The sequence below is a fragment of the Falco peregrinus genome, chromosome Z (genome assembly GCF_023634155.1).
Source record: "Falco peregrinus isolate bFalPer1 chromosome Z, bFalPer1.pri, whole genome shotgun sequence".
In the NCBI taxonomy this organism is placed as follows: domain Eukaryota; kingdom Metazoa; phylum Chordata; class Aves; order Falconiformes; family Falconidae; genus Falco; species Falco peregrinus.
Window position 1 is genome coordinate 67,086,250 of NC_073739.1, and position 20,115 is coordinate 67,106,364.

Sequence of the window (20,115 nt, forward strand, 5' to 3'; positions counted from 1 at the left end):
AATACCCCTCCTCCTCCTCCTCTTCCTCCTCCTCCTCCACGCCCCCTGCGCGCCGCGGGCGCGGAGCCGGACGCAGCGCCCCCACTGCCCCGCAGCCCCGGTGCCGGCTGGCGAGGGGCCGGGGCCGGATGCTAGCGGCTGGGCGCTGTGCTGGGGGCAGGGCTCCGGGAGGCACCCGGCGCCCCGGGACGGTGCTTTGGGGGGTGCCTCTTTCCGAGTTTCGGGGTCAAAAAAATGCAGAATCCTGGTAAAACGCGGGTTTACGTAACAGCGTCGAGCGGCCGCCTTCCTCGGGGATTAAATGGCACATTTATCAGCATTGAGCCTGTATCCTCTTTAAGTCAAATTCCTGCAGAACATGTCCTCAGCTGTGAGGGAGCGCAATAGGCTCCAGGAGCCTTGCCACGCAACTGACCCGAAGCTGGCAATGGTGGCGAGGAGGTATTGCCTGTGCGAAATACTGCCGGCTTTGGCTTGGGTGCCAGGCCAGCATCCAGCGAAGCTACGTGAATCACAGGGAGGCGAGGATTTCAACTTGCTAAAAAATCAGAAGTTCAAAGTGCAGGTACCTGTGCGCTGCAGCTTTCAGCCTATCTAACCTTGTCAGCACTGTTTGAACACTGCATATTCGGAGTATTTCACGAACATTCATTTTCTCCATCCCGCAGCTCTGGTAGATACCAAAACACATTCATATGGGATGTGTTCTATTTTGTAGCAATGATTTCTGCTGAATAATTCTGAACTTCTTGGCATTAACTTTGTGTAATGAAAAAGACAGTTTGCCTGGAAAATTGAAATAGAAATGCTTCCTTCCTTTCCCCTTCTCAGCATCTAGGTCATCGTCCTTTAGGTGTGACACAGACTGTAGCTTTGAATTCAGGAATTCTGTAGAAGTACATGTGTTCGCTCAGTTTATTTCTTTGTAACATTCTGAGCCTGAACCATAAGTTAAAATTAAGGAGCCTGGCCACAGGTGGTATTGTTCAACAGGTATTTATTTGGGCATTGGTTCTTTAAGGACACCCTGTACTTCAAGAAAGCTCTGCCAGGACATAAAAGTCATTGATGGAAGTATAGCAGGGACCTGTCCCTGTATAACTCACATTGGTTTCTTTCATTTATTTACTTTTCTAGGAGACACAGACATGTTACTCATCCTAGCGCATGAACTTGCACATGGACTCACTGTTTGTGAACTCTTCCCAAGACACTGTCACTTCCGAACTCCGAAACCCTGGGTCAGTCATTTCCAGAAATGACTCAAACGTCTCACAGAGCTGTCCCCGGCTTTCCTCTCCGTGGTGTCACCCAAGCCCTGCAAACAGATGCGCCAAGGCACAGCTACCCAAGGCAGAAACGTCAGCTTCAGTACCAAGTGTGACAGTTGGCAAATGGTGATCCAGAGAGCAGCGCTAGCTGCTGCCTTCCCATCTGTGCTGGGTGTGTAGGTGTGTGCAGCTCCAGGACAAGGAGGAAAATCTGTACTTCTTCAAGGAAGAAGAACACTAATTAATGGATACTAATAAAAGGACAATAATAATAATAAAAAAGCACAGCATAGAGAAATACGGCTTCTTAATAGATGAAATAACCCTAGAATTCCCCTCTGCCCCACCCTACAATAACCTCCACAGACTAAGATGTCTCAGTTTCCTACAAAACAATGTCTTTGATTCAGTTACATCATTGTAATTATAAATATACCCTAAGGATATGAAACTTTCGTCCTCATCCAGACACAATGTTGAAAAATAGTTTCTCACACACAAAGGCTGTCTCTCAGGGTGTTGCTTCTCAGACCAACATTTGTCTGTATCTACAAAGGGTAGGTCATAGGAGAATAAATACTGTGAAAATTATTGTATTCCCTGACAATATTCCCTTAGATGAATACTTGTGTTTTAAATAGATTTTAAGGCATTTGATAACAACCCTCTCATATAATTCTGAGCTGTGTGTTGAGTATTATAGAAAAAAAAGATTTTCTATATTGTGCAGTATTTCACCTTTTTGACTTTCTTCAGCTATTTTATACACATTACACTTACTCAGAAAAATTGTTATAATAGTTAATCAACACTGATAAAAAAAAATCCTTCAGAGAAGTTTGGTTAGCACTGTTTATCTTTGCAGTTTAAAATGGGGCCTGACAGACACCCTTTGCTCTACATGTCCTTGTTGAACAGTGATGTGTGTCCTAGCACCCTGTTGTGTCTGCTTGTTAGCGATCACAGGGACCCTTGGCAAAACCGCCCTATCTGCCCGAGCTGATTTGCAAAGTTTCAGGCTTGGTTCTGTGCAAATATGGATTGCTAGCACACTAGAAGAAAATACAGATTTCTTGCACATTAGAAGAAACTGTTTTGTTAGCAAGTGCCAAACAAACTTCTCTTTTTCATGGTAAGGGCTGTGGGAAGCAAGTCACTTGACTAGTTTCACTACAAAAAGATCGCTATTATTTTTGCCTTTTCAAGAAAAATTAAAAGTTGCAAGGGAAAGACACTGAGCAAATATTTGATTTTTAAAAGATAATCTGGTGAACACATACTTAATAATCAGTTTTATTGTGAAATTTTACAACTAATGTGTGTTATCCTAGCTTTTTAATATGATGACAAACTGTAAAAATAATACCAGCCTTCTCAGAAAAGCATTCAGGTATTTCCATTTTCGTCATCTGTGAGGGGTGGGCAAAGAATCAGAGTTTCTCTTGCAAAGGTGATGTAATTTACACACATTAGACCAAGGTGTATGGCTCCAGGTCACTCCTTTGATGTGATTTGTCTGAAGATGTTGGAGGGAAGGACTACCAAGTATCAGTTATTATTTTTGGCGCACGCACACAATGTCTGTAACAGAAATGTTACGTTAAGGGCTGTGTTGAAGGAAAAAAGAATAAGCCACTAAAAAAATCAAATCTATAAAGGAAATGTTAAAATTAGCTGTGAGGATGTAGTTTAGACATTAGTAATAATTCAGTTTGGGAATTAAAAAGGGAAAAAAATGCACAAATAAGATTTGAACAATTATTTAGGCACTGAGTGGAGAATTAAACACCACTTTGCTCTGCTACTGGCTAAACCACACATTTTTAACACTTTGTGCAATTTTGGTTCAATCAACTCAAAATGCTACAGTCGAGCTAGAAAATATTGAGACAGAATAAGGAAGGTGGGGAACTGCCTCAATAACAAAGCTAATTAAAAATTAGGACTGTCTGCTTCTGAAAATAGATGCCTTTAAAAGGACATGTTAAATATATATTAGAAGGGGCGTGGGTCAGGCTGATGGGGTCAGTTGTACTCCCTTTTAGAACACATGAGGGAGGGATGTCTGATGAAGCTACTGCACAGAAAGATCAGCATAAACAGAAGATTCTTCTCCTACAGCGCATGCAGGTGCAGATTGCAGTGCTGTAGGGTGGTGGATGTTTAAAGTTAACCTGTGTTCCCTGTGAAGGTTAGGGAAGAGAAATCTGCCAAGGATTCCTAATCACAACAACCCCATGCAACACTACAGGCTTGGGGAAGGGCAGCTGGAAAGCTGCCTGGTAGGAAAGGACCTGGGTGTGCTGGTCAAAAGTCAGCTGAACATGAGCCAGCCGTGTGTGCCCAGGTGGGCAAGACCAACAGCATCCTGACTTGTGTGGGAAACAGCGTGGCCAGCAGGACTGGGGAAGCCATCATCCCCCTGCACTGGGCACTGGTGAGGCTGCATCTCAAATCCTGTGTTCAGTGTTGGGCCCTTCATGACAAGAGGGACATTTGGGTGCTGGAGCGTGTCCAGAGATGGGCAGTGCAGCTGGTGAAGGGTCCAGAGCACAGGTCTTACGAGGAGCGGCTGAGAGAACAAGGGTTGTTTAATCTGGAGAGGAGGAGACTCACGGGGGGACATGACACCTTATCCCTCCCTACAGCTACCAGAGAGGAGGTGTTAGCAAGGTGGGTCTCTGTCTCTTCTCCCTGATAACAAGTGACAGGAGAAGAGGAAATGGCCTCCAGTTGCACCAGGGGAGGTCTGGGACAGGCTGCACAGGGAGGTGGTGGAATCAGCATCCCTGGAGGTGTTTAGGAGACGTGTAGATGTGGCACTTGGAGACATGGTTTAGTGTTGAACTTGGCAGTGCTGGGTTAACGGTTGAACTTGATGATCTCAAAGGTCTTTTCCAACCTAAATGATTCTGTGATTCTATGATTCTAAAAGGCTGGAGGCTGGAACAGTGCTTGTGAGAAGCTGGTTGCCTGCGTACCTTGACCTTATGCTTTTCCTGTTGCTTTGTCTACAGTGAGACGGGACTTGGTACTGCATAGACCTTTGTATTGATTCTTTTATGTTTCTGCTATTGGGCCTATTTACAGTTTTCTATTCAATTGGTTTACTTATAATGAATAATCGGGAAGACAGGCTTCTTGGTATGTATAAGGATTGGTTATTTTTAGTATTTAGCTCATTCTATGATTTAATTCCAAGCCATTATTGAGAATATAATGGCTTTTATAGATTATTTCTGTATACTTAATATTATATTATTAACAAGATAGTTGCTGTCCTCTACTAGAAATCTGCACAGAGGGCAGAAGATTAGTGACAGTTGAAAATATCCCATAGTCTCACTTCCCTTTGAAAGCCCCTGCATGCAGGTGTGGACAGCTAACTCAGGCAGCAAGACTCTCTCTCCGTAAGTTTCAGAAATACCTACACTGCCGACTTCAAGGAAAAAGCACTCGTGAAGTTCAGCAGAACTTGTGTGTCAGGCACTTGAAGTGGTATGTAACATGTAATGTGTCAACTGGTACGTTGATGCTCTCCCTCCCCAGGCACACACACACGCACAGCCCCCATAAGGTAAACTGAGCTGCAGGTTTAGTGCCCATTCCGAAGCTTAGTGTTCACAGGGGAGAAGTCACAAGGTGCAGTAGTTAGTGGATCACACCTGCCATAGCTGATGTATACTTCTTGTCTCACTCTTTGGCTGTGCTTTTAATCCAAGTCTCAACTCTGGCTCCTCTTTGCCCAGCTGTGCATTCACAACTCCTACCCCTTGTGGTGGCACTAGCACTTGCACAAGGGTGTGAGGAGGCAGTCAGGGGGTCATTGTGGCTGAAAACTAACATACACACACACAGATGCAAAGGAAGTTGCAGACGGGTTACGAAAGCAGACAAAAAGCAGACTGGTTTAAATTTCATGGAGTTGCCTCCTTTACCACCCCGTGCATCTTAAACTCCCAGAGAATCAGCCAAATCCACTTTGGGAAGTTGATTTTCTTAGATGGTCATCAAGAGTAAACTACCTTGTTACACAAGCCATCCCAGAGAAAAATTTTTATACTAAGTAACCTGTTTTCCACAAAACCTGATAAAAATGAACAGAAAAGGGGTAGTAGAGATGACACTTACAGAGATCACGGCACAATGTCTGAAAGTCTAGCTGGGCCAGCATGCACTTCATTTCTTAACCAAGTAATATGAACCTTGGAGGGACTAAATGGGGTTGAATATGGAAGAAATCAGGATTTTAGGGAGCAAACAGCAGCCATAGGTGGTTTAATGCTCCTTCTTACTACAGGCAAAGACAAGTGTGCCAGTGCTCTGATCTGAGGAGTGGTCCTGCAGGAATAATATACATGTCCTGTAAAGTGAGGCTGTCTTCTGAAAAATAAATATGTACTTGATATTCAAGACAGGGTTCAAAGCAAAACCTTCAAAAGGCATACAGTGCAGGCATCATATCCTCAGCAATAGCTGTATCACCCTCCAGTCTTGCTCCTGCTGCACAGCACTGCTTCCTACTCTAGATGTACGAGTACACATTTACCTGTTTCATGCTGTTTTGACTAAACTGTGTCCTATCTAGCACAGACTATACACATATTTTTACCAGTTCTTTTTCCAGGTGAGCAAAGCTTGTGCTTGTCATGGGGAAATTATATTAATGGCAAATAAGATATCTAGTGAAGAAATGTTTCCATTCACCTGTGATCCCCAAAAGTGAGGACCTACAGGGGAGCCTGTTAATGCAGCCTATGTAATTTCATGCTCTCCATAGCAGCCAGTGTGCTACCCCAGCAATTTCAGCCCATTTACCAAAGCATTAACCTTGATACAGCTCAAATAACCACTTGAATTAATAAAAATAGTGGTATCTCGAAAATATTCCTCACACAGGATTTACAAGTACATGATAAGATGAGAACCTCTGTCTCCTCAGAAGATGCCTTTATTTATATTTTTGACCATTCCTATTTTGAAAACATAGTAGTTGTTTTCTGGTTTGTGGAATTAAGTAAGACCTATCCATTTTTCCTTTTTATTTGCCTGTCACATGAAGTTGCTCAGTCATTTGGTAGGCATTCCTTAGCAAAACTGACTCTCTTAAGAATTCCCACTGAATCACACTGAATTTTAAATTGATTAGGTTAGATGAATGTGTTAATGCAATGCTTTGTTGTTGGGTCCGTCTGTCCCGTCATGTCCCCCGTCACGTCCCCTGTCCCCCCTTCTATTGTTTGCAGTTTAAATGAGTGAAGCTAATAGAAAATAATACTGAATAATTAAAATCCCAACCTTTTGGTACAAACATAACAGCTGAATTGAATCTATTACCAACTAATAATTTGCTACATTATTTACCGTTAGCTACTAAACCTTGAGTTAATGACAAAATATCAGACAGGTGAATGGGGGATAAAATATGGTAACAGGGTCAAGTGTCATCTAGCTGACCAGATGTACAGAAGTGTTCTTTATCAGATTGCAGAAATCTTACTCATCCTATAAGAAATATTTTGGGGCAGGGAGAAATGCACCAGCCCTGAGTAACTGGAATGAAACCTGGAGGTGCTTGAAAGGGCAAACTATGCTGCAGCAGTATCTTGTATACTGCTCTCTAAATACACTTGGTAATGGCTGTTTGCTGAGAGCTATAGGCATCCTTCCAAATACTGAAAATTCATGACATAAAGGAGGGCCAGAGACTGTGAATGAATTTTGACAGATCCCTCAAATAAATGGCAAAAAGCAGCTCAGTAGTTTTTGAGTTTCGTGAGAGTCTCAAAACCTAAAACAGCAATACCACCAGAACTTTTTTTTTTTCTGGCTAGCAGGGTCGTGGGAAGTTTCAGCTGAACTCTAGAAGATTTGAAATGTAATAGCATGTGTTGTGACATAGTGTAAAATGACTGAGACCAGAGTAATAGGCTCTTGTCAGTGAGATTTTATGAGCTGGCAAACAAGAAAGTGAGCTGTTAATGGCTGTTAATTTGGGCCATGAGATGAGAATACTCAGCAAGGTTTGCATACACAATTCCTCAAAAGAAAGAAAATTAACTGCTTTTCTCAGACTATGTCTACTGTCACAAAATTCCAAAACTTCAAAAGCTTTTTCGGGAAAACTGAGGAGATCTGTTTTTCGTTTTATTCTCTCTGATAGGATGAAAAGGCTCTGCAATGGAAGACAATATGAAGAAACTTTCACTAAAGAGAGAAGTCCGACTCCTTTACTGCAGGAGGAAGAACAGTGGCACCCTTAACATGAATCCTTAAGGATCATATGTAATACTGAACAAGATACGTGAAGCTTTGCAGTATTTACTTCCAGTACCAAATTGAGCTGAACTGCAACGGAAAAGTGGGATTTCACCATGGCCACTGCTGAAAGTGAACAGAGTGTGTGAAGAGGACGGACAAAGTGTGCTAAGACAACTGGCCCACTAGATCTGAACGTGCAATCTGCTTTGAATACTTCTGCTCCCTCCCCCATTTCTTTGAAAATCCCTAGGCGGTGCAACATTCAGTGAGCCTTTGAGGAATGTCTGTTCTTTCTGAGAAGACTTAAGAGCACTGAGAGAAGAAGGGCAGAAGGGTAAGTGCACGAGAGGGAAAAAACAGTAAAGAAGCACTACTGTCAGAAGTAAAATCTGTCTGACGGTCTTTTACTCACCCTTTTTTATGACTGAATTAGCAAAGTCCAGTGTCTCTGGGGTTTTAGCCCTCAGTCTTTGTGATTAAAACATGTTTATGTTGAGGATAGCTCACTTTATCATCCACTTCTGATTAAACAGAATCCAGTTGTGCTGTCTGAACTGTGGTATCAGCCAGTTGTTACTAAAATGACATCAGTGCTTTAATCTTTAGGACTCTCCATTCTTACAGGGCTCAAACCACATCCACTGCATGAGCTGCTGTTGCCTTTGAACTGTGAAGTGTTAAGGCTGCTTCTGCTTAATGCAATGAATTATAACCCTTTTTGCAAATGACACATAATATCATACTTCCTGCTGTGAGAAAGTGATTCTGTTTCTTTTGTCATTCCATTGAAAAGCGATTTAAAACAAATAAACAAAAATAGAAGTGGATTTTTTTTTCTGATTTTCTTTGAAATACTCCCATGGAAAATGTCCAGCAAACTCGAATGATCAGATATGTACAGAGTAGGACATTTGGTAAGCTTTCCCCTGTGACTGAACAGGATATTGCTATTAGTGAAGTGTGATTCACCATTAAAGTAGTCTCTGATGAGATAACAGTTAAGCAATTACACAGTTTGTAATGTTTTCTAAAGTTAAACTGTCATGTAAAAGGTGTAATCTTTGTCTTCTAGGAAGTTTTGTTACAAATTGTTACCAAGTTTTAGGGAAGATTATGTGAATAATTTACAACTACAGAAGTCAACTGACTGTTTGGGTCATAGGAGTAAGTTGTACAGAAAAGTCCCTGGATAGGAACAACAGTTAGATGAAAGAATGTGTCTTCAACTTTTATGTACGTAATGTCATGAAAACAAATCTGTGTCAGAAAGTTATATGGCCCTCTGAAAAGCTTTTGAATGTGGCTCTAAGTACAGAATCCATACAATTAATGGCAATGTAGTTCTGACAGCTTGACCACACCCAAGCTTTCCTTGACCTTAGGCTGTGCAAGAATGCTTATTTCTACTACAGCTTTCTATTGACAGGCAGATGGATTTGAGATGCCTTTATATTATTCTTATTTCAATGAAAAGCAAACAATCGACAAAGGAAGCTCGCTAGACTTTGATTTTTTTTTCTTTTTATTCAATAAAACACATAGAATCATTTTACAGGAAAAAGAAAATACTGTGCACAGTGCTATGATTTTCTTAAAAAGGATGCAAATTTCCTCTTATTCCTGTTAAGTGGTATAATTAACAAGGGTACGTTCTCATCCTCTTGCTCTGCTTTTATTTTTGAATGGGATCATCATCTATACAATAGTTAATTCCAGAAGTTAAAACAATTAGACTATGTGGAATTCATTAGATGAGTGTGACCCTAACTCCAGCATCTTGGTGCCAGGTGAGATGAAAACCCTTGGCTCCAGTTGAAGGTGGATTCCCCTGACTAAAGCTGTGCAGGAAAAGGAACATCATGCTCAAAATGACTCAGCACAGGGCTCAGGTAAGGAAGGGTCAGGACAGGTGGGTTGTGTCTGTGGTAAGGGCTCATAGTACAGACCTAGAGTGACACCAGACAAGCACAGGAACGTAAGCAGCAGCCCAGGGAGATTGCTCTACTGTAGATGCTGTTTTCTAATATATTCTAGCTACAGGATCAAGAAACTCTAGAACAGCCTCAAACTGAAGCAGGACTGATGGTTTAAAGCTCTTGCTCCTTACTGGAAAAGTTCTATGTTATAGAAATATAGCTTGTCCATTCCCTCAAAGACTAGCGACTTTCAGCGCTGAAGTTGGGAACTGAGCAGGGCCAGACTCCCTCTGTTGCTTAAGCTTTCATTATACACCAAATTATTTTTTTTTACAGGCTTGTATTTGAATGAAAAATATTTTACTTGTTAGTTATTAAAATCATATTACAACCCTAATGTGTCTTTTTATAGGAACGAAACAGATTGTGTGCTGTACTGATATTTCTGTGCCTGCCAAATTTCAGTGAGATGTTCCTGATGTTAACAATATTGCTTTCAGTAGGCTTTTCTGTGGTATATAGTGAAAAGCAGTAAAAGACTGCTCTTGCAGGGCTGTGTGGAAAGGCTCTTACAGATAAAAAATAGTGATTTTACTAATCTAGCTTGTGTAAGAATAATGTGCTCTAGTGGTATTTCCTTTACATATATTTTAAATAGATATTATAACTGAAAATCTGGTACTAGGACAAACATGAAAAGGGACAAAGCATTGTGACAAAGAGGAAAGCAGTGTGGTTATGTAAAGCTTATTACTGTTTTCACAGTGCAAAGCAAGTCTAAAAAGAATGGCATGCTGATCTCAAACACACTTTGCATTGACAAAATACATATTTTTGCATAGTCTATCTAGGGAGATAGACTGTTCTATTGACTTATATTTTTTCAGTTAGGCTGTTGCTTTAAAATAAGACATGAAATGTCATTAGAAAATTAAAAACCTCTGATTAACAGCTTATTATAACTAAAAAGTGAAACACTTAAAAGTATGCTGGATAAGAATGATGTGTGGCTTGCACAACTTGTGAGTAATTTTATGAAGCCAGGAAAAATTACCTCACGGTTAACAAACTGGCTGAATAATAATAAATATAAGTATTCCCTCTGCTACCACAGACTTTCTATATGTGCATAGGTAAGTCACAATTCCTTCCTAATTCTGTTCCTTTACAAAACTGTAATAGGATAACAGTACTGTCTATGCCTTTACATAGACAGCATAAGGAAAAACCCCTCACATTTACAATTCTCAGGCATTCAGATGCTATGGTGACAAGTGCCGTTTAAATCTCTCAAACAAACTGGCAAAATCATGCATCTTTGTAAAATAAAACCCGCATCTCACATGGGACTAAAAACACCTCAGCACATATTAATTTCTTTACTGTACAACAAATGGGGTTTTGCGTTCCTTTGAGGACTGTTTAACTTGCACGACAAATGAAGCAGGGATTCTATCCGCAACTCCTCTACGTCATTTTCTTGCTTCCATTCAAGGTTGCCTTTTGTGCTCAGGAACACGGCAACTCACCTCATACCCTTTCAGACAGGGTGCACTTGCAGGCGTGCAGACAAGCACAGCAAGCAAGTCCACCAACTCGGTGGCTCTCCCAGGCTCCACAAAGCACAGCCACACACAGCGTTCCCACAGCCGGCTTTGCCCTCTCCTCTGAGTCATGCTGCTACCTTCAGCAGACTGCTGTTATGAAAAAAAACACCTTTCCCACAGACACAAGGAGAAACTGCAAACACTTTCAAACTTAATACTACTTGCTTCATTCACACAAGTCTCAGCCTTTCCCAATAACTTTCTAATTTAAGAAGTAAAGAGAAGGGACTTGATAGTGACAGCATCTTTCAAACAATAAAGCACCTTCTGGCACACTTACAGATCTGTGCTTGCCAGCATATTCAACCCAATCTATGGTCTCTTCTTAAAGGTAAAAAAAAAAGTCTTTATAAAATATCTTCCTGCTTTTTACATGATTATTATAAAGCCAGTGCAAAGTTAAAACCTTTTGGAAAACTTCAATGATTTTTTTTTTTTTTTTTTTTTTCACTTCAGCAACATTTATACCAAGAGGAACAAAAAATTTCCTGGCTTCCTCGGCAAGGCAAAGCTGTTCTGCAAACTAGTACGTCTTACAGAACTTAGTATGTCTCCTCAACATTTTCTGATCTATTGGCAATCAATACCAAGTCATCTCATGCGGAAGCAACATCACACTTTGCCAGCATGCCTCCATTTTCTTCTGTTTAATGTTGTGTGGCTGCAAGTAATATATAAAGCTCTCAAGGACAAGGCACAGCTCAAGAGCCCCAGAGAGAGACCCTTGTGGAAGGAGGATAAGTGCATGAAAGAAAGGAAAAAACTGAAAAGAAAAAATCTTAAAGAAATCTTTTGCTATCTACATTTCAGTGTATCCCCATATCAACTTTAAGTCTTTGACACAAAATAAACAACATTTGTTAAGTGCTTATTTAGTACGCAAATTCTTCATCACTTCTTAAATTCAGAAGTAACAAAGATGAGGTGTGACTTATAATACTAGAAAAAGCTTGCCAGTGCTGAATTTCCTATTTGTGCTCTTTTGTTAATTATCATTTTGCACACTTTAAACTCATTGGTTTAAATAGCTACACAATACATTTACAGTGACAGTTTATGAAGCACCCTCCTGGCTACTCCAAGATATACAGCAAGAGTCAAACTTTCAGGGTACCTCTAAACATTTTCTGCATAAATATGGACATTTCACTTCGCAGATACAAATTGTGCCCCTGCTTATTTGAGTACAGTGTGCAATCAGATGGGCTTGAATGTTTTGTGCATACATTTTTAGGCCTGCCAAGAACCTATTCCAAGTTCAGTTACGTAATTTAATGGATCAATCCTTTATGGTCTGCTTGACCACAAAAATACCTTTCTTGGGGTATCCTGGGTTCAGCTGGACACACTAAAACAAGAAGAAAGAGAAGTTCAAGGTATTTCTGTAATTTTTACCCAAAATTCTGCAGGTGCTTCTCTCTTCTGAATTGTCATTACATCAGTTAGCATACAGTATCTGGTGCATTCTCGAAGTTTGCACATTTTGCTTCATGAACTGACAGTCTGCTTTCACAGAACTGACATAAGGAGCAAATTTTGAAAATGATGCTTTTTCATTTTGAAAATCATAAGGTGAAAAAAAAAGATGGGGATTGCTAGCTGCAGGCTGACTTGTTGCATAATTTAGAAAGAAAAATGACTCCACATACATAGGTATATAAAAATATGATTCTGCATTTTCTATATTAAAAAACATTAGAATCTTTGAGCTCAGTTACTCTCAAAAAACAAGTAACAATTGAAAGTATGTCCTTAATTATCACAAAAAGCCATAAAGGTGTTTATTATTCCTTTGCATCATCCTTTTGCCAGTGTGTTCGATTTGCTTCTTGTTGTTCTGCTTCTTCTTTTTTTAATGCACCAGAGTTTAGAAAACATTGTGACCACTGCATCTAAGTTTATAATTTTACAGTAACATTTTTGAGGCAGACCTGAGCAAAAATTTCTGCCTCTTTTTTTTTTTTTTTAAATCTTTACTTCTCCATTTTCTTCTTTAGTGGTCTCTTGAAAAATCCAGCCTGCAGAAAAGAAAAAAAGTGACTAAGAACTGCTCAAAATATACAACCTATATTGGTAGCATTCATGTGCTAGTTCTTACTACTATTTTACTTCTTTCGATACAGTAAAATCTCATTTAATATTTTATCACTGAAGTACAACATTGTTTTTCCTGGAATGGACAAACTAAAGAGACGTGATCAAAGCAGCAAAAGGAGTACAGTTAATATATAGTAAGCAATTGCTGAGTCATTGTTATGCTCACATAATGCCAAAGGCTAAACCAATTAATAATATTTGGTACTCAATTGAACATATAATACTTTATTTTATAGTTGTGAATTTTTTCAAGAGATTATGCATTTTCAAATTTATAAACTGTTAGAATCTAATGCAAGCATGAACCATGTATTTTATCTTGGAGAAGAGTGCCCACTTGTGGCAATACTTACACCACTTACTTATCATGCACAAAGAGAAAACCTGGTTATCAAAAGCCACAGCCAAAGCTAAATAAAAACCCCTTAAAAATCCCTTAATCATAGTAAAATATCTTTTTGGTTTTCTTTTTATAATGTACTGGAAATACAGGTTTCAACTGGTTAGCACTGCATGTTACACAACAGAATAATGTAGCGTTATTATTTAGTAATTTCTACAACATTTCACTCTACTTATTAGATAATAATATTGTCTGTGAGATTCTTAGTTATGAGAAGGACATGGCAGAGTATTTAATCATATTTGTTTAATTTCATGAAGACAAGAAGATGCAGCTTACCTTCCACAAAGCAAATATAAGCAGTGCAAGAATCAAGAGTCCAGCAAAGATGCTCAGGAGGATAACCCACAAGGGGACTGTCCCTGGTGGGAGTTCTTTGGAAATCTTAACCATGGTCTGCAAAGTGTTCAGAATGTAAGCAATAAATAACTTGTCCTTCTAAAATATCAACGAAGCATGAATGTTATCACTATGCAGTGATTTTCCAGGGTACCACTGCATTCTAAGTATAAGAATTTGTAGGAGGAAATTGAGAAAATAATCTCCAACATGAAACACTGTATTTACATAATATCTTGCACTTTGTATACCCATTAATTTCATGAGAGTTGGCCTGCTATAAGTTGGTAATCATTGTCATGAAGCATACAGGACCAAATCCATGAGTAGTCAAAGTATATGTTAGGAAGTCTTTTCAGTATATTCTTTATCACTCGGTGTCTGCCTCCCTGAAAGGTGGCAGTGATTAACATGCTTCCAAACCAAATAAATAAAGTAAGAGTAGAAGGCTGTGTAGATACTAATTCTATTTTAAATCAGGCATATCTGGTGTAAAATAAACTGAAATAAGGAATATTCACATTTAAATAGATATGAATATATAGAAGTTTGAGTTATTTTAACTTAAGAATTTTTTAGAGGAACAACTTTATAGTTCAAAAAAGCATTGAAGAGCTCAACACTAAACATTCAGTTTTAAGTTATGTTTTTAAAAAAGTTAATTCTGAAATTTCCTGGTTTGTAAAGGCAGCTCTCATTATCTGCAAACATTTCAGCTGTGTTTTCACGCCTAGATTGAATTTTAATCTATCACTTAAAAGAGATGCCTGGATACAATAACAGATAATTGTTGACCTGTGATGTTTGTATTTCCAAAAATATTTTGCACAAGATGTAATTCACACTGAATATTACTTTGCTCTAAATTTTGGGGGTGTTAACAATAATGACACATAATAAGACATTTACTTAAAAATGAACAGTGTTATAAATAAGCTCCTGCACGTACAAGTTATCACAAAAAACCAATGCATTAACCACTATAAATGTTTTGGAATAAAGAGTATTAAAAATAAATTAAATTTCTAACAAAATTAAAGACATTTGTCTTGATACTTGACACCACTGCTATGTTGTTATATACTTTCTTATCTAAGAAAATGACAGGGAACTTCTGAAAAATAAAAGATCCTGTTTCAAACTGATATCCTGGGTAATGAAGTGGAAAGAAATAATAAATAAAGAAATAATAAATAAAATACAATGTACTTCTAAATGACCCAGGACAATTTAAATAATACTATTCATTCCTTAAAATACTTTAAATTATAATTTTAATTTATACAGATGCAAGAAGCATTTATCCTGCTACAGGCAGAAGTACTTCAGACAGTACTTCTCACCCAGATACACTGGTTGGCAATGGGATTTTGGTATCATCTGACTAATTCTGACATTTCTACTGTAATATGAAATCACTTTTATTTAGAGTAGGATAATACATTACAATAGGTAACAATCAATTCACTAGTAATAAATGAAAACTGATGATTCAGTAGCACAATAAATCCTATGAAGAATAAATCCATGAACTATCATGTTATTACCTCTAGTTTTTGATGGTCATTTCTCAAAATCAGTGATGAGTTCTCACTCCTAAGTAACGCTTTCACAACAAGGGTTAAGCTGTGAATACTTGCCTGGAAGAAGACAGACATGGCTATGGTTTACAATTAAGATAGTTTGAGGTAGAAAGCTTCATAGAAATGAGAAGGGTGAAAGCAAAACTTAATGCTAAGGTTTTTGGAGGTGCTGAGAAATGTGAAACTCAATGGAGCTGTTCACGTGTGTCACCTTCAACACACACAGATCACTGTTTACAAGACAGCAATAAAGCTTTCAAAGAACAGAGAGCAGAGATTTTGAAGAAATAATAATTAATCCTGGAATACTACTTTGGACCCAGGGACAGATTCAGGCTTCCTAAAATTCTGCTGTATCTCCACTCCTGTCCTGTTATTTTACAGACAAAACCAAAGAGACAAAACAGGAACTCAGTATCAGAAATCTATCAGCTGAGAAAAATGGACCACAGCCTGGTCATTGTTGTAACTATCAGACAATATTGAGGTGTGCCCTGAGGTGAAGACTCTCTCCTCTGCTCTTTTTGATTAAAAAGTAATTTCTAGACTTGAAAAATCTTTCCAGATTAAAAATCACTTAAAAATTACATGCTTCTACATACCCCTCCTTACATCTGCTGAATTAGAATTTGTAGATGCATCAGTAGCTATTAAAAAAAGGACCATCAATACAGGATAAGTAAGGGGTTTCCTCTTACTATGTTTTGAAAATCCTGCTAAGTTCTAAGTACTTACTTTAAGGATAATAAAATACATGTAACTTAGTATTGAGGAAATTTTAAAATAGCAAGAGAAATGATTTCAAATACTAGGGGACTGTGGAGACTTAAGAAAATGAAATGTGCCATTTTAGTAAACATTAGAAATGTTGGCTTAAGTTTCTCAAACCCAAGAGTATTCTGAATACAAATGGGATTTACTTACTTTTATGATGGTAGGTTTCCATACTCTTAATGAAACATTCACTTGGTATATGTCAGATGGGACCAGGGCACAATTAATAGATGCACAGCTGTATGTATCACAGTCCTATTTAAAAGGAAATAGCATGAATTAATAGGAAGAGACTTTCACATTACTAAAATAAAACCATGTAAACTATGATATATACAGATCACAGACTTGCTATGACACCAGTACTAAACTGATATTAATCACTGAGGCTTTTTTGTGTAAAAATGACACTGTAGTTTATAAAATGAGTTGAGATATTCATACTGTGGTAGAATACACTCAGTTTTTGCAGGCTTCCTTAGCCTTGATTACTGTAGGTACGCAGCAAAAGGCATCAGCAGAGTTCATAAAGGAGGTACAGCCTATAACAGCAAGCGGTTTTTTGCCAGCACAGCTATGGCTTCCCTGCAGTGTTTCTTGATCCTTTCAAATTGTGGGACACTTGTATGTTTCAAGCAAGGCAGGATAAGTGTGTGAAGAAATAAGCATCTTTACTTCCCAGGGTCACTTTCTAGCTGGGAGGGCAGCAGAATTATGTTCAACACTTCAGAAACATTTGCTTAGCTTAGACCTTTATTACTTCTGTGAAGGACTGAAGCATGGCAAAATACTCTTCTCATGGAATAGTTTCATGTGCACCAGAAACTCAGCTTGTACTGCTATGCTGAGGAGGTTGTATGATGGCTTTCCCTCTGACATGCCATCATAAGTACAGCAGCAAAATTACTTTGCAACTCTTCTGTTGTGTAAACGTGAGAGGCCAATCCCTTCCAAATAGGATCATCAAATACATTTCTACCAGTTGCATGGAAAATCTATCAGATCAGAGGGCTAGCATTTGAAAGTATTTTCAACTGGATGTCTAGAAAATTTGCAAGGGAGATGAGAAGCTTTTAAACTATTACCATTTATTAATTGCAATGGGAATATAGAAGGCAAAGATTTACTTAGCTATCAAATGTACTACTATTATTTATACATGTGCTAGACCTAAAAAACCCTCAAAACAATCCACCCCAAATACAGTTCCACATACAGTTTTGTAGCTAAATAACTAGTCTACATAAAGATGAATTTTCAGGCTATGAAGACAAAGTGACTTTCCATAGGATACAGCTTTAGAGAAGCTTTTATATATTTATTGCAGAAGTACTATGCTCCAATATCTGGGTTAATATCTGGGATGAATATATATACCATACATAGGCTTACCATAATTGTATTCTTTGTAGGTTCTTTTATTTTTGGCAACACAAATGGTTTACCGGTGCCGATCTTTAAGGGATCTACAGGGTAACTAGTTTGGCAGATGGCATTCTGTTAGAAGAAGTAAAAATATTATTCTTAGTGTCTGAATATGCAATCAATTTACAAAAAAATGTTCTGGAAACAAGGCAACATTAATAATATTTAGTAACATTATTAACATTTACTAATCACTAAATGCAATAAACCTGCATATTGCAAGAGTGAAGATTAGGAAATTCAGATGGTATAGGTATTTTAAGTATAATTATTCAAACAGAAAATGAGTTTTTTATGAGATAATTGAACCTAAATTCTATTCAGCTACTTAAACATCTGCAGAAGGAAACAAGAACTTCTTGCAAGATGACCACTATGTGAAGCAGCAAGGGTTGTCTATTGAAAGAGCTAAATAGCTTTTGCATGGGAATCCACAGAGGTTCTACCTTAGCAGTAGGTTAAGTGACAGGCAGGTTAAGTGCAGGATTCAGGAGCCTCTGCTGCAGTACTCGGGGAAGGGCAGCAGGTGCTGGAGCACTGTTAGACCTCCATGTCTCCTTCAAAGGCAGCTGGGAAAACCTTCAGTGTCTTTGGTGAGGGGGCAATTTGGTTTTTTTCGGTCAGGCCATCCACTTTCAGATTGCTAGCATGAAGAGGATTGCAAATCCCCTGCAGTGCACTTTGGCACCCTACTATCACTGGGGTGTAGCTAGCCATAGGTGAATTATACCTATAGAAAAAGCACAGATTTGTTGATTTTATATGCAAACTTGGGTCAAATATGGTGATTGCCTAGGAATTAAAATAAGGGGGGAAGGAATTTAGGAACAGACATAATTCCTTTGTATTCTAAACACTAAATATTTTGGGGTTTGGGGATTTTTTTGGTTTGTTTTTGTTTTAAAGTGAACACTGAACTTTCATTTAGAGCATTTGGTTTATTTTTCAGTGGTGCAACACCTCAAAACTAATTGAAATATTTGGAGAGAGGTGCACTTGTGTGTCTGTCTCTGAGTGAAAGATAAAATAATAATAAAAAAAAAGAGGTTTGGTCACCACTTAGTGATATTTGGGTTCTTCAGCCATCCATTCATTGATATAGCACTACTTTTAATGTCTACATATCTGGAATCAGGGGCTTTGCTGGAATTGTGATCTCCTTCAGCTGCTTTGGAGTAATGAAATAGAAAAACTCTGATGAGGGCTGCAGTGAAAAGCATTTGAAAGATAATGACCTACCATCCCCTTCAAGGTGTCTCAGAGCCCCAGAGAAGGAAGAAGCCAGAGTGCTGGAGAGCAGACATGCAGGAAGGCTAATTTCAGCAACCAAAAGAAGAGGACTGAACAGGAGACTGAGCTCTAGATGTACATAGCAGGACTAGAGCGTTTGCAATAGGCGCTGCTGACAATGGAGATAAACAGGCTCAGTAGGCAAAACTAAGAAAGAAACTTGTGTCACTCATATCTCAGTCTGGACCTCTCATCACTTGGAAATTTATAAAATTAACCTTGTTATAGTCCAGTTAGTGTTCAACACCATTTTAGATTTGCTTGTTTCCTTTTAAAAAAACTTGTCTTTTTATGCACATCTGTACATGCTCTTAAAACACTAGCATCTTGTCTTAGCATCTTAGATACTAAAAGCAGTATCTACCTTGAAGAGAGCCATAATCCCAAATGTTTGCATTTTGCAGTTCCTTCCAACAAAGGAATTTCCAAAATGTAAATTAATCACAGAAATATGAATTTCTAGCTTACTTGAGAATGTGACAATGCAGTAAGGTAGAGAAGAGTGTTCTTGGCTGCTGTTACATTGGGAAATAAGATCTGCAGTGTGAGGTTTGGCATTGGAAAGTGTTCACCTTTTTCAATCTATAAAAAAAAAGAAAAACGTTTTAATGAGTACTTTCCTTATTTTGTTGGTATTTGGTTGTGAGTTTTTCCTTTCCCTCTGTGGTTTTTTATGTTTCCACAATCAGTTATGCAAAACCTGGTTTGATGTACTCTTTCCCTGAGAACAGCCTGTTGTGAATAAGCAGACACATTCTTCTGTGGTCTTTGGTAATACAATGCTCTTACTGAAGGAAATCAAATGAACAGGATGAAAGGGGCCATTCTGACATAAATGCCTTCTTGTTATCTTGTTTACTGTATCCTTTTATCATCTGGGACTTCTAGCTAAGGCAATTTCATCTCAATTTTTAATAAAGCCTTTATTAATGTTTTTTCATAAAGCTTTAAGATGGGAGAGGAGCCATTGCAGTAGCGGTTGCTCCTGCTGGTTCCTCCTTAGGTCTGCTTAGGCAACAGCCCTCCTGCTCATCTGCTCCTCTTCCCTCTTTTCCCTGTGAAGATCACAGGACATATCTGTAAGTTGCTGCTCCTTCTGAACAGGCTTGCCAGGGCTGAGGATGGAGAAAACACCTAGGCGGAATTGCT

At 38.6% G+C, this 20,115-nt stretch overlaps 1 protein-coding gene across 1 annotated transcript in view; it reads right to left on the reverse strand.

The window, feature by feature from the left end:
* Nucleotides 1–13,007: 13,007 nt before the first annotated feature.
* Nucleotides 13,008–20,115, reverse strand: part of ITGA1 (integrin subunit alpha 1) — a 76,928-nt gene continuing 69,820 nt past the window's right edge. The window contains exons 25-30 of the mRNA XM_013302872.3: nucleotides 19,435–19,548; nucleotides 17,644–17,748; nucleotides 16,402–16,506; nucleotides 15,442–15,534; nucleotides 13,835–13,951; nucleotides 13,008–13,073 (exon numbers count right to left, since the gene is read on the reverse strand). Of these exons, the coding sequence (XP_013158326.2) occupies nucleotides 13,029–13,073; nucleotides 13,835–13,951; nucleotides 15,442–15,534; nucleotides 16,402–16,506; nucleotides 17,644–17,748; nucleotides 19,435–19,548 (579 nt within the window). The 3' untranslated portion in view covers nucleotides 13,008–13,028. The remainder of the gene's footprint in view (nucleotides 13,074–13,834; nucleotides 13,952–15,441; nucleotides 15,535–16,401; nucleotides 16,507–17,643; nucleotides 17,749–19,434; nucleotides 19,549–20,115) is intronic.